At 43.3% G+C, this 15,358-nt stretch overlaps 1 protein-coding gene across 1 annotated transcript in view; it reads right to left on the reverse strand.

Moving 5' to 3' along the window:
- The window catches only part of POLR3A (RNA polymerase III subunit A), a 56,142-nt gene that overhangs the window by 21,667 nt on the left and 19,117 nt on the right, over positions 1-15,358 (reverse strand). The window contains exons 11-17 of the mRNA XM_006154897.2: positions 12,835-12,975; positions 8,563-8,632; positions 8,009-8,136; positions 7,740-7,878; positions 4,990-5,154; positions 2,207-2,379; positions 97-208 (exon numbers count right to left, since the gene is read on the reverse strand). Coding sequence (XP_006154959.1) covers positions 97-208; positions 2,207-2,379; positions 4,990-5,154; positions 7,740-7,878; positions 8,009-8,136; positions 8,563-8,632; positions 12,835-12,975 — 928 coding nt within the window. The remainder of the gene's footprint in view (positions 1-96; positions 209-2,206; positions 2,380-4,989; positions 5,155-7,739; positions 7,879-8,008; positions 8,137-8,562; positions 8,633-12,834; positions 12,976-15,358) is intronic.

Raw genomic sequence — 15,358 nt, forward strand, 5'->3', positions numbered from 1 at the left:
CTTTATGGTTTAGAAAGATGCGCCTTTAAATGTGATGGCTGTTATCTTTTATGGAAAGATGGAGAATTCACTGACAGTACGGAGGGCTGAGCGCACCTTTGGAGCCGCACAGAGCCATGGTGAGTGGGCTGTTGCTCTTGTCCAGTTCACGGAGGCAGGCGCTGCCCGCGTGATCACGGATCACAGACAGCTCCTTCAGGATCAGTGCCTGGTGGGACAAAGGAGACCCAGGGTGGGTTGTCTTCATCGGCTGTGCAGATTATCACAGTTCAATCTGACATTTAAGGAAATTTACAAACGTTTAAGCAAGAGCATAGATCTCTAACAATGGAGGTTTCAGAGTGCCATAGGGGACCAAAATGCCCTAGCTATAAAAATACCTATATCTTCCACAAGGTTCTGAAATCTGTGTGTGAGGCAGAACTTGATTGGTAATAAGAACTTGAAAAATCCTTTAAATGGCCCATAAGGAGAATATACGTGGTTTGGTGTACAGTACCTTATATAACAAACATCTGTGTGTATGTATATACCTGTGTATATACTACATAGCCCTCTGTATGCACACATGGTCCTGCTTAAAATGCAGAGAATGCATTTATGCACATAATATATAATATGTAATACATAAAAGGGATATGCAGACCAGGCAGTGGTTTGGTGGTTAAGGCAGCTGGATCTAACAAAGCTGACTGCATGGTTCAAGTTCTGGACCTGCCAGATTGAAAAACACCTTGGGTGTGTGTGCACGCATACCCAAAATTCCAAAAAGAGGGAAAGATAGAGAAGGGATTGTGGCATTACCCTCTCTTTTTCAGAGTCAGTAAAGGGGTGGGCCGGCAGGTGGTGTGGTGGTTAAGGGCACTGGATTCCCACATGGCCAACTGCAGTTCAAGTCCTGAACCTGGCGCTTGCTTTCTCACTTTCCCTCTCTCTCACTCTGTCCCTCTCTGGTCAAATTAAAATAAATAAATAAATAATGTTAAATAAAAATAATTCTTAAAAAAAAAAAAAGACTCAGTAAGGGGCTGGCCCTATGATCTAGGAGTTAAGGGAACTCGATGAGGAGCCAGCAGGTGGTGTGGTGATTAAGGTGCTGGACTCCCACATGGCTGACCACAGTTGAAGTCCTGGACTTAGCGGCTTGGTTTCTCACTTTTTCTCGGTTTGTTTCTCTCTGGTGAGTGCATGTGCCCTGTAGCAAATTTAAAAATAATGATACATAAAACTAAATAAGCAATTCAAAAAAAGGGGAAAGAAAACAAGAGCGCTAGATCCCATGTGTCTAACTGTGCAGTTTGAGTCTGGAACTTGTAGCTTGAAAAACACACTGGGCACATGTATATGTACCCCAAGTCCTGGAAGGATTATGGCATGACCACATCTCATTGGGGGGGGTGCTTTTACTCCTTTCCCCCTCTCTGGCAAATACATGCACCCTCTGGCAAATTAAAGAAAGAAAGAAAAAAAAAAAAAACTCAACTGAGATTAAGAATGAGCTAATGGTGACTATTTCACACAATTCTGGTTTCTTTTCATTAAAAAAAAATGCATTTCTTTAGGAAAACTCTTGGTACTTAAAGAGCCTTTCTTCACATTTAGCTGAATTCAAGCTCAGAGCTACAGGCTATGGAGAAGGCAGGAGAAGAAAGCCAGGCACAACCCTGGGTTGCTCAAGTGCTGACCCAATTGCTTGAAAGGGGATTTCAGACTCCCACAGGCTGATGGGGATTCTGATTCTGAATCCTGTAGGTGAAGCTTCTGCTAAGCGAGTTTCAAACGTGAGGGACAACAGAATGGGTACATGACTATGTGACATAATTTTTCCTTCTTCTGTACCCAAGTTTATTCAAAGCACATCGATTCAAAGAGCTGTGGTGCCAGGTTCTACTTGAAGGATGCCGTACACAGAAGGGCAGAAGCTCTCAAGCACCAGTCACAGAAGGAGGAAAGTCTGACAATGGAACAAGAGCAGCACTGTGTGGCTGAATAAACAGACACCCATTTCTTCATCACCAGGCACATGAAAGCTGGCAGGACGCAAAGGCCTGCCCTCAGCAAACTAATGAGAGCACGCGTAACCAGGATAGGGCCGAGAGAGGTCAAAAGCCACTCTCTTACTTCCCACTCTCCACGTACGGCTTCAAGTACAACCACGGCAGATCGCCTTTCAGCCACTGTGCTCGAGTGGCCAGGCCAGGCTCACCTCCAGAGTCTCCTCAGCAGTGCAGCCGGGCTGCTGCTGCAGCTTGCCCGTGTTCAGGGCCTCGATGTACTCGTCACATTTCTTGTAGCCAGCATTCAGCAACTCATACTTGGCTTTTAGCAGTCCCTGGCCTGGTGTGACATCACCGATCCCAATTGAAAATCCACGGTTAGCTGTAAGGATTGGCAGGTAGAGTGGGAAGAGAAAGCTGTAAGGCTGCTCAGTAAGCATACAATGGTATGCATATGTCTAAATATACTGGTTATACTACATATATATGACTATATACATTTGGAAGTATAAAGTTTCTACCTGACACAGAGCTTGTCACAGTTCACTTACATAAATGCTTCCTTGTTCTCAGCCCCCAAGGAGTTATGCAAAAATGAGACTCGCTGACCCTTCTCACAGACCTTACGATTTAGTGGAGAATTCAACAAACGTTCTCATCTCACTGTAATATCAAGCAGACCAATAATACAACGGAGTAGCTTGAGACATGAACTAAGGAAAGTGAGCCATGGGCTTCTGGCTATGACAACAGAGTAGAGACCCATTTGTCCATCTCAGAAATCATTCCAAAACACAGGAAATAAGTAAGTTCCACCATTAATGGCACTAGGCACCATCAGCATCCTGACCATAATAAATGCAGGAATAAAGTGGGTGGATGAGTGGGCGGAGGGTTAGCAGGATAGGGAAGGGAATGCCTAGAACAGTCCACAGACGGGAGGCCCAAGGAGCCTGGGAAGGCTCAGAAATGATATCACCATGTCCTGCAGATAATGGAGACAACGGATGTGTTGGAAACAAGGAACCCTGGTGGAGAGTCTGCAGGTAGAACAGCTCCAGGTCCTTCCTGCTGTGGGAGTTGGAAGTTTACTCCCTACGAAATGGCATCAGAGAGGCTCTGGATTCACGTCAGGCACATCGACAGCAAGGGCACTGAGGCTAAGTCTGTACACTCCATGGTTGGGAGCCCTTCCTCCAATTCCCCTCAGCTCCCAGAATCCCGGCAGCCTGGTCTCTATCCCTTCAGCAGGAGATTGAGATCAGAAGAGTCATCTCCTAGTCTCCCTGGAGAAGAGAGTCACCGACAGGGATCTCTCACACACTCTATAGCAGAAATCTTAATCATGGAACTTAGAGGCTACCAACTACTCAGCTCCATTTCTCATCAGCCTCTCAGTGCCACGTGCCTAAAATATGAATGAATGGATAGCCAGGAGCTACCAGACGTTTGGACAGTTCTTTGCTGTTGTAGTTTTTGCTATAGGGCACATGTGTTCACCATGGAGAGAGAGGGGAGGGGGAAGTATGATATTATCCCAAGGAGATGGCCATGCCGAATCCCTTCTCCTCCATTCTCCTCTCGAGATTTGGGGCACACACGAACACATGCCTGGTGTGATTTTCAAGCTGCTGGGTCTGGCTCTTGAACTGAGAAGCTGGCCATTAAGATCCAGTGCCTTAACCTCCACACTACCTGCTGGCTCCTTGTGGACTGTTTTTAACATGGAAGACAGAAACAACAACTGTACAGGAAAAAAAAAGGCTAAAAGAAAATTAAAAATTTAGGGAACAAATACAATAAATCTATAAATAATATTCTCTCAGGGTGATCAGAGACTGGGGATCAAGAAAAAGATGACTTACAAAAACTCACACCAGGGACCAGCAGATAGTGTAATGTTTATGTCTTTGGACTGCCATATAGTTGACTGCAGTTTGAGTCCAAGACCTGCTGGCTTAAAACTCATGCCGGGCATGTGTGTGTGTGTGTCCAAGATCCTGAAAAAGAAGTGGTGGAGAAGGGAATGCGCTATGGTCATCCCCCCCTGGGAGGGTGATTTCTCGCTTTCTCTTTGTCTTTCTGGTGAGCACATGGGCTCTATAGCAAAAATCTCTCTTAAAAAACAAACAAAAAAAAAAACAGGGGCCAATAGGAGGCGTGGTGAGTGATTAAGTGTGCTAGACTCCCACATGGCTGACCAGGGTTTAAGTCCTGGACCTGGAGGCTTGTTTTCTCACTTTCCTTCTCTTTCTGGTCAAATTGAAAGAATAGTAATAATGATGAATAAAATTAAATAAAATAATTAGAACAAAAAAATGAAACAAACCCCACACCAGTGAATTATCATTTTGAACATTCAGCATCATACAAAGAGAAGATTCTCAAAGTTTCCCAGAAAGAGCAATTCAGGAATAAGAACAGTAAGACACTTTAACAATTCTGAAAGCTAGAATACAGTAGAGCAATACCTTCAATAGTCTGAGGAACATAATCTCAATCTAGACTTTTATACCTAAGCAAAAGTCAACAAAATGTAAGAATAAAGTAAAAAGTCAGGGTGGGGGGGCATGGAAAAGTCACTCAATACACAGCACAGTCGGCTGCCTGAGTAAGAAAGGAGACAGGGTGGTGAAAGCATAGTAGAGGAATACTGAATAATTTGGTAGGGTCAAATTACAGAAGCCCACAGGGGCATACACTTATATGGGCAGAAGTACACTCATACTGCAAGCAGCCGTGGCAAGGTGTTTTACCTAACACAGCCCTAGCTGGTAGGTAACGGGGAGAACTGAAGAACAGACTCGGATCTGTAGTCAAACTAGTCAATACTGTGTTAACAATCAGTTTAGCCCAGAACAAGCATCTTCTCGTGTGTGTGTGTGTGTGTGTGTGTAGCAGGGGGAATGAAACAACAGCAAAAGAACAAAATAACACAAGCCCCTAAAACTCTAATGACTACAGTGATTAAACAGGATGCTCAGATACTCACACAGGTAGACAGGAGCCAGCCTGGCCAGCCGTGACATTGCATCAGCAGCTTCATTCTGCCCCCAGTCTCGTAGCAAAATGTAAAAAATGTTGTTCTTGGATCCTGATCCCAGGGTTCCTTTGTCCATGCTGCCACTCATCAACTCACTGTTCTGGATCGTGACATCTAGAAGAAGCATGATAATTTATGCATTTAGACCAATAAGAAACCATCTTTAAAGATTTTTTTGGCTTTGAAGGGAAAAATGGAAACTTTTAGGGTTTTCTGCAAAGTTTGAAAGTCCCAGTTAGTTAACTTGTGGTTCTAATCCTGAAATGTACTTGCTCACTTTCATCTGCCACATCTGTGAAATGTGGATGACAATACAAACACTCATCTTTACATCATGGGAGTTCTGAGCACCGATTACACACAACACAATAATCTGTAAACTGTAAAGCAATTAACCATCCAAAACTAACAGTGGCCCCATCACTAATGGCCTATACAACAATGAAATGAAATTCTTACCTAGAAAACAATACAACACAACCTGAAATAAGAAGCCAAAAAAATTTTAAAGATTAGAGAGCATATATATTTTTTTAACTTTTTAAAAATCATGCCATGAGGCTGGCAGGTGGCCTGGTAGTTGGGGGTGCGGGACTCCCACATGGCTGACAGCAGTTCAAGAGAGAGTAAGTGAGAAAGCACCTCTCATGGGGAATGGTTATTCCACAACCTTTTCTCTTCCACTGCTCCCTCATTTCAGGATTTTAGGCACACATACACACCTGATGGGTTTTTCAAGCCTGGGTTTTTTTTTTTTTTTTTTTGTTTTTTTTTTGAGAGATTTTTGCTATAGGGTGCTTGCGTTCGCCAGACAGACAGAGAGAGACAGAGAGACAGAAAGCAGGAAATCACCCCCCATGGGGGATGGCCACGCTGAAATCCCTTCTCCTCCATTCTCCTCTCGGGATCTTGGGCACGCATGCACACGTGCCCGGTGTGAGTTTAAGCCACCAGGTCCGGGATGCAAACCGCGGTTGACTACGTGGGAGTCCAGTGACATAGCCATTACGCTAACTGGCAGTCCCTCAAGCCTGGTTTTGACCCAGATCTCAAACTGTGCTATGTGAGATCCAGCCATCTTTTTTTTAAAAAAGAATAATTTTTAATATTTAAACATTATTTATTTATTTAAATGTGACCAGAGAGGGATGGAGAGAGGGAGGGAGGGAGGGAGGGAGAGAGAGAGAGAGAGAGAGAGAGAGAAGAGAAAGAGAGAGAGAGAGAGAGACAGACAGACAGAGAGGGAGAAAGCTACCAGGTCTAGGACTCAAACCAGTTAGCCATGTGGCAGTCCTGCACCCTTAACCACCACGCCACCTGCTGGCCCCAGATCTAGCCATTTTAAACACCAGGCTAAGAGCTGGCACAGAAAGCATATTTTCAAAGGAATAAAACAGAGGAAAATCTAAAAACAGAGGAAATCTAAAAACAGGAAAATCATTCTAAACATTTATTCTTTATCAGAACATAGTAGAAATCCTGTTCTTCACAGAAGCTCTACAATTCGGTTCTTCAGTACAGATCCTGGATACCCATTTCTAGTCAAGGCTCTGCTGGCAAGTTCATTCAAAATCAGTGTTACCTGAAGTAGCCTGTTGGGGAACCTCTTGTTAATGGTTTGGGGTGAACTAAGGCACTTGCGCAGTAAGTGAACCAATGGATGCTGGCTCAAGGGCATTGGTCTGTGGTCCATATTTTGGGTGGTACTAATTTAGATGGACTCAGATGACTTGCATTTAAATCTTTCCCCTATTACGTGTGAGCTTTATGGTATCAATGAACCTGTTGACCGGGTCAACAGGTAGGAAATCTTTAGTCTTTGTCATTATATACTCCAGTTACATTTTTAGACAATGAATACATTTTTGGACACAAAACAATAAATCAGTTACACTCCACACAGTGATGTTGGTCAATGACAGCACATACGACGGTGGTCCTATAAGGTGTAACAGGCTATACTTAGATTTGTGTAAGAACACGCTATGATGTTGACAGAATGAAAAAAAATCACCCAATGATGCATATCTCAAAATACATCTGATCATTGCTACATGACACATGACTGTCTACACCTTAAATAGTAAGACCCTTATTGATGGCTGGAAAAAAAGGCAAAATAAAAGACTAATTTCATTAGCTGACAAAAAGTAGTCACTTTAAGACAAAACACATTTGGAGAAGAAAGTTCTTTTTTTTTTTTTTTTTTAAGAGAGAGTTTTGCTACAGAATGTGTGCATTTGCCACAGAGACAGAAAGCAAGAAATCACACCCCAGGGGAATGACCATGCTGCAATCCCTTCTCCTCCATTGTCCTCTTGGGATTTTGGGCATGCATGCACGCACACATGCCCAGTGTAAGTTTTAAGCTGCTTGGTCCAGCCAGGACTTGAACTGTGGTCAAATAAGAGGAAGTCCAACAATATAACCATTACACCATCTGCTGGTCCCATGGAGAAGAACATTCTAACTATTGGATCATTTATCTATATAGTCTCCCCCTTCTAGAGAAATGGGGAAGTAGACCTGAGAGAAGAAATACCAACAATGGTTTTCCGAAGAATAAACTTCCTGCCTAGGCCTTTAGAGGAATGTCGGATCTACTGACTAAGTGAAGGTGCCCAGTGAAGTTAATTAATAGCCACTGCTTTTCTGCCAGGTTACCCACCCCCAGCCCCAGCCCAGCTCCCTCAACTCACAGGAATCATTGACACAGAGATCTTCCCCTTTGCCACAGTACTGTTTGCCTTTAGTTCGGAGGTTGGCCCTCACTGGATTGTCATCACTAGGCCTGAGGATGACACTGAAGATCTGCTTCCCAGTCCACAGGGTGACAGGCTGAAAGAGGAAAGCAAGTAGAATCAGGGTCTGAGCCTGGTCTCAACCACCATTCGTGTAAACACATGCCATGCTCACTCTACCTGTGCCCCCCAGGGGTACACACACAGACTGGCATGTATGCACACACCTTTAATATCGTAGGGGGCGGGAGGCACACTTTAATTTTCTCATCTTTGCCAACCAATATTGAAGCAATGATCTGGCAGGCCTTGGCTCGGTCGAAAAAAGTGTCCTTGAGAGTGAGGAGATAGGCACCTAAAAATGTGAAGAACCAACACAAAACACAGGAAATGAATGAAATGGTGAGAAGATCACAAGGTTTCATTTGTAAAATAAAACTATTACTATCAGGGTGAATTACAATATACATTCATTTAGTGGCTCTCTCCTCTGAGGCTCCAAGTGCCACTTTAAGTAACTATTTTACTCACTGCTGTGTCCCTAGATAAGGGGCTAGGTCCCAGGTCAGACACAGTCCATAGTAGAAGCTCAATAAATACTTGTTGAATTAATAAATAACCAACAAATAAAAATACCACAAGTAGCCTCTTGATCAAACTCAGTAAATGAATGATAAAATTAAATGTAGGCAATTAAATAACTTTGCAAGTCATCACGTGAATGAGCATCATTATGTCCCACAGTGAGAAGGCTCCTTTCAAGTGGGTTTCACACACCCACCTGTTAGAAAATCCTGAATAGCAGCAATCAGTGGCTCCCCATTCCTTGGGGTAACAAGATTTGCTTTAGTCTGAAGGGAAAAGGAACACAATAAATTTGACATTCTTAAAGATCTGCATAACTATGTTTTCAAATTGTTATGAACAAATACAGAGGAAAACAAGACTGAAAAACAGAAGCCAGGGGTTTTCATCCTGGCCTTGTCCCTAACTCCCAGTTTCTTCATTTGGTAGGGAGAGAGTTAAGATTGGCTTCAGAGGGGGACCAGCAGTTAGCGTAATGGCTATGTCGCTGGACTCCCATGTAGTCGACTACGGTTCAAGTCCTGGACCCAGTGGCTTAAAACTCACGCCAGGTGCGTGTACGTGCGTGCCCAAGATCCCGAGAGGAGAATGGAGGAGAAGGGATTTCGGCATGGCCATCCACCCCCGGGGGGGGGGGGGGTGATTCTCGCTTTCTGTGATTTCTCTGTCTGTCTGGCGAGCACGCACGCCCTATAGCTAAAACCTCTCAACCTCTCAAAAACAAAGATTGGCTTCCGAGGTTCTTGCCAATAGTAAAATGAACACCTATTGAAATTATTTTAGAATTCTGTACGGAACTCTACAAATATAACACTTGATTTTTTTTTTTTTTTTTGAGTGGTTTTTGCTATAGGGCGCGTGGAAGCACAGAGAGAGACAGAGAGACAGAAAGTGAGAAATCATCCCCCAGGGGGGACAGCCACGCTGCTATCCCTTTTCCTCCATTCTCCTCTCAGGATCTTGGGCACACACGCACATGTGCCCGACGTGAGTTTAAGCCACTGGGTCTGGGACTCAAACTGCGGTTAACCACATGGGAATCCAGCGACATTATGCCAACTGCTGGTATCAACACTTGATTGTTATTAAGAAATGCATTTTTTTTTTTTTTAATTCTCTTCTATGAATGGTGAGGTGCACACTACTACCTCTGAAGTCAACAGATTTTATACTACTCTGCAGTCATGGCAGAACTGTTAAATTGCTCTTGGTTAAGACACCAAATTCTGACAATGATCAATTTGACAATAGAATTTGTAAAAAAGCCTCTACTCATCCTCCCCTCAAGCACAAGGGCTCATGGGTTTCTGTAGGTTTTCTGGGCCAATTCATCCAGAATGCAACGTACTCAGAGACAGAGAACTGTGACTGCCCACCTATGAACCACTACCCCAGATCTTTATGGGGAGCAGGGGGTGGTGCAGGAAGAGTGAAGAGACAGCTGTTTAACCAAATGTGTCTCTTCTGTGATATACACACTGGCTACTCTCCTTACCCCTGCAGAACCTCTTGGAGGTGAAATAGCAGGTGGTTTAGGGGTAGGATTAGAGGGTATAAAGCTGAAATCTCTCTCTCTCTCTCTCTCTGTGTGTGTGTGTGGTGTGTGTGTGTGTGCTAAGAGATTCTTGGGTAATTTGGGCCTGCATCTGAGCAAGAGCCTTATACCCTCCATTGAGAATGAAGCTGCTCAGTCACAGTAGTAGACAATGTTCACAGATGAAATTGAAAGGATTTGTCAAGATGGTAACTAAGGATTTTTCCATCTCAACATCCTTGAAACCTGAGATTTATTGTCTTTTTTTTTTTTTAAGACAAAGTTTCTTAGGGTGGACCTCATACTGTAGCGGTTAAAAGCTGTAATTCCTGGGACCAGAAGTTAGCGTAATGGCTATGTTGCTGGACTCCCATGTAGTTGACCATGGTTCGAGTCCCAGACCTGGGGGCTTAAACTCATGGTGTGTGCATGTGTGTGTGTGCCCAAGATCCCGAGAGCCGAGGGGAGAATGGAGGAGAAGGGACTGTGGCATGGCCATCCCTCCTGGGAAGTGATTTCTCGCTTTCTGTCTCTCTCTTCCTGGCGAGTAAACAAGCCCTATAGCAAAAAAACCTCTCAAAAAAAAAAAAAAAGAAAAACAGCTATAATTCCCAAATTACTGGATTCTACAATGGGAACAGATCTGCAGTTAGAATCCTGGTCCCAGGTAGATTGTACAGGCTGGATCTCACATGGCTGACTGCGTAGTTTGAGCCATGGACCCAGAGGCTTGGAAAACACCTGACAATTATAAGCATATCAGTTCATGATGGAGGAAGGTGAAATATTGAGAAAACAGAAAGGTAGGGCCAGTAGGTGGCATGGTAGTTGGGATGCTGGACTCCCATGTGGCTGACTGCTGTTCACCTCCTAGAACTGCTTGCTTTCTCACTTTCCCTCTTTCTGTCTCTATTGAATTAAAAACTAACTAACTAACTAAATAAATACAAATAAATAAATAAAATTAAATAAGTAATTCCTTTGTAAAAATTTAAAAAGAATTAATTAATTAATTATTTTTGTAGTTTTTTTTTTTTTTTTTTTTTTTTTGCTATTGGGGGTGTGTGCTTTCCAAAAACACCAAGAGAGACAGAGAGAAAGAAAGTGAGAAATTATCCCCCAGGGGGGATGGCCATGCCACAATCCCTTCTCCTCCATTCTCTGCTTGGGATCTTGGGCATGCATGCACATGCGCCAGGTGTGAGTTTAAGCTGCTGGGTCCAGGACTGGAACCACGGTCGACTACATGGGAGTCCAACGACATAGCCATTACACTAACTGCTGGTCCCAAGTAGGCAATTCTTAAAAATAAAATAATTTAAAAAAAATAAAGAAAGCTTCAAACTCTCAAGTCAACAGTTGGGACCATTACGTTTAGGAGGGAAGAGCTCTACGCAGCAGATATGGCACACTACCGATTATTGCTGGATCCAGGAGCGAAGAGCCCAAACAGAGCCCACTGTAAGCTCCTTAAGAGCAAGCATGTGTCTCACGCATCACTGAACTACTGGAGTATCAAGTATAATGGTGGTAAAAATCTTTATGAAATGATTATGTTTAAAGTCTACATGTTACATTTAGTTGATACAAAAGCAGCATGAAATGCATGTTAGGAAGGTTTGATTAAGAATATTTGGAACAGGGACCAGCAGTTGGTGTAATTGCTATATTGCTGGACTCCCATGAAGTAGACTGGGATTTGAGTCCTGGACCTGGTGGCTTAAACTCATGCCAGGCACATGTGCATGTGTGCCCAAGGTCCTGAGAGGAGAAGGGATAGTGGCATGGCCATCTCCCCTTGGGGGTGATTTCTCACTTTCTGTCTCTCTCTCTGTCTTTCTGGCCTTAAAGAAAAAATTCTCAAAAAAAAAAAAAAAAAAGTTTGGAATTGGAGTTGGTAGGTGGTACGGTAGTTAAGGTGCTGGACTCCAACATGGCTGCTGACTGACCATGGTTCAAGTCCTGGATCTGGTGGTTTGACTTTCTTACTTTCCCTTTCCCTCTCTAGTCAAATTAAAAAATAATAAAATTTAAAAATTAAATAAAAATAATTTAATAAAAAAAATAATAAAAAAAGAATATTTGGGACCAGCAGATGGTGTAGCGATTTCATCACTGGACTCCCACCTGACTGTGGTTTGAGTCCTGTACTCAGTGGGTACAAGTTCACACCGGGTGTATGTGCCCATGATTCCAGGAGGAGAACGGAGAAAGGATTACGGTGTGGTCATCCCCCCTTGGGGGTAATTTTTCATTTTCTGTCTAATTCCTTCTGTCTCTCCAGTGAGTGCACATGTTCTATAGCAAAAATCTCTCCAAAGAACAAAGAAAAAGGAAGGTTTCCATTAAGAATATCCAATAAGGGGCCAGAAGGTGGCATGGTGGTTACAGGGCGCTGGATTCCCACATGGCTGATTGTGGTTTAAGTCCCGGACCTGGTGACTTGCTTTCTCTCTCTCTCTCTCTCTCTTACTTTTTGTCAAATTAGAACAAATAAATAAAGTCGATAAAGTTAAAAAAAAATATATTAAAAATATTCAATAAAACGCACTTGCGCTTCAAGAAACTTCAGCTGTCAGAAACCTTACTTATGTAGGATGTCTTCTTCCCTCATAATAACCCACAGAGGTATCGCTACATTCTCTGTCTTTTCATAACTGGTCCTCATGTACCTTCTCCCAGGAATCCATGTTATGGGTCAGAAAATAATCTCTCCCTCCCAAAAACACCTGTAGAAGACACTGACTGACTTATATACTATAATTGCTAGGGGAGCTTGTCCAAAGTTTCTAAATAAACCAATGTAAAAAAAAGACAGCAGTGTAAGTTGAGCAATAGAAAGAACCTGGCTTCTGGCGCTGTCAGTCAGGGGTTTTTCAAACAGGACCTTACAAAGAACCGTTACACAAAGCTGGACCATGCTGCCCTACATACCCCCATCAGAACAAGGGCCTCTGCTTTAGCTTCCTCTGTTTGAGGAAGGTGAAGGTTCATTTCATCCCCATCAAAGTCCGCGTTGTAGGGTGTACAGACACACTCATTAAATCGGAAGGTCCGGTGAGGCTTGACCCTGGCCTGTGGAGCACAAAACACAACGAAACAGGAAACAGACTTAGGCATTCATTTATCCAAAAGCTCTTCTGTTTCAAAACATAAAAAAAAAATGGCTTCTGGAAAAATGGAACACATTAGAGTGGAAATAATTTCTAGAATATTCTGTCAGGTGATATATATCACTTGTGGACGTTTAAGAAGCTTTACTAGATTAAGCCAAAGCAGTGGATTTGTTTTAATACTCTGAAGCAAATGCTAGCAACGGAGCCGGTGTAGGGCTCCACTGGCCAAGGATGTCATGGTTTTGAGAAAATATCAAGAAGATTAAAAGCAGAAAATGATTAGAACACTTGGACTAAACAATTTATGAGTTTAAAATGACACAGAAAAAAGAGATAGTCAAAACAAAAAACCCCAAACCAAACCAGCTGGAAGGAACTGAGCTCCAACTGCTTACTCCCCAAGCTGACAATAAAGGAGGGAATTAGCCATTTATTCAGCTTTTGCTCCACAAACTGTACATCCAAAGAAGCACCTAATCCCAATTAACAAGGGGAACATTTTTATTTTTTATTATTATTATCTTTTATTTTTTGTTACAGGGCACATGTGTTCACTGGAAAGAGAGATAGGGAGAAAGACAAAGTAAGAAAGCGCTCCCCAGGGCTGAAGGCCATGCCATAATTCCTTCTCCTTCATTCTCCTCTCAGGATTCTGGGCACATGTGCACACGCTCCTGACATTTCCTCAAGCTGTCGGATCTGGGCCAAACTGCAGTTGGCTGTGTAGGACTTAGGTGCCTTAACCACCATGCCATGGGCTGGCCCAAGGAGGGAAACTTTTTGTGTTTTTTTTTTAAATATTATTTAATGTGTTATTATTGTTTTTAATTTGCTATAGGGTATGTGTGCTCATCAGAAACTGAGAAAGAGAGAGAGAGAAAGCAAGCTGCCATATCTGGGACTCAAACAGCGGTTTGCCATGTGGGAGGCCAGCACTTTAACCATCATGCTACTTGCTGGTCCAGGAAATTTTTTCTCTTTTTTTAAAGAGAGATGTTTACTATAGGATGTATGCACTCACTAGAGAGACAGAGAGCGACAACTGCCCAGGAAGATGGCCAAGTGGCAATCCGTTCTCCATTCTCCTCTCGGGATTTTGGGTATGCACACACATGTGCTTGGTAGGAGTTTCAAGCCACCAGGTCTGGGACTCTAACTGTGGTTGGCCATGTGGGAGTCTAGTGACATTACCATTACATCATCTGTTGGTCCCAGGAAACATTTTTTAAAAAAGTAATTTACTGGCACCAGCAGTTAGTATAATGGCTATATCACTGGACTCCCATGTAGTCGACTGTCGTTCAAGTCCCGGACCCAGTGTCTTAAACTCACGCCAGGTGTGTGTGCATGCATGTGTGCCCAAGAGCCCAAGAGAAGAATGGAGGAGAAGGGATTGCAGTGTGGCCATCCACCCTGGGGGGGTGATTTCTCGCTTTCTGCCTATCTCTGTCTGTCTTTCTGGTGAGCACTCATGCCCTAAAGGAAAAAAACCTCTACAAAAAAAAAAAGTGATTTACTTAATTTATTCCTTCAGAGACAGGGATTGGTGGGGGAGAGGGGAGAGAGAGAGAGAGAGAAAGAGAGAGAGAGAGAGAGGGAGAGAAAGAGACTCCTCAATAGTGTCCAGGCTGTGATTCACCCCCAGTCTCAGCGTCTGGATCGTGGGCACATGTACAAGTGTTCATTGTGTATAGGAAAGTACTAGGATGTAAAACCTGAAGCTTCCAGTATGTGTCCAATTCCATGACGGCTGTGCCACTGTCTGGCCCAAGCGATACTTTTCCATTACAATTCTAAGTAATGAATGTGAAAGGAATGGTAGATTAGAAACGAGGGGACCTGGGACTGCAGATGGTGCAATGGTTACACTCCAGGACTCCCACATGGCCAACTGCGGTTGAAATCCTGGATCCAGATTCCTTTTTTTTTTTTTTTTTTTAATAATTATTTTATTTAACTTTATGTATTTATTTTTTAATCTGACCAGAGAGGAACAGAAAAGAGAGACAGAAGGTGAGAAAGCAAGCTGCCAGGTCCAGGGCTCAAACTGTCGTCAGCCATGTGGGGCTCCAGTGCCCTTAACCACCATGCCACCTGCTGGCCCCCTGGATCCAGACTCTTGAAACTCAACAGCCCACATGTGTGTGCATGCTCAAAGTCTTAAGAAGAGAATGGAGAAGGGATTGCAGCATGGCCATCCCTTCTGGCGGGTGATTCTAGCTTTCTGTCTCTATCTCTCTGGTGAGCACACACACTATAGCCAAAAAAAAAAAAAAAAAAAAAAAAAAAAAAAAAAAAAAAAAAAAAAAAAAAGTGGGGAGGAGAAGGGGGGGGGGGGGGGG

This window comes from Tupaia chinensis, unplaced genomic scaffold (genome assembly GCF_000334495.1).
Source record: "Tupaia chinensis unplaced genomic scaffold, TupChi_1.0 Scaffold000424_1, whole genome shotgun sequence".
Classification (NCBI taxonomy): domain Eukaryota; kingdom Metazoa; phylum Chordata; class Mammalia; order Scandentia; family Tupaiidae; genus Tupaia; species Tupaia belangeri.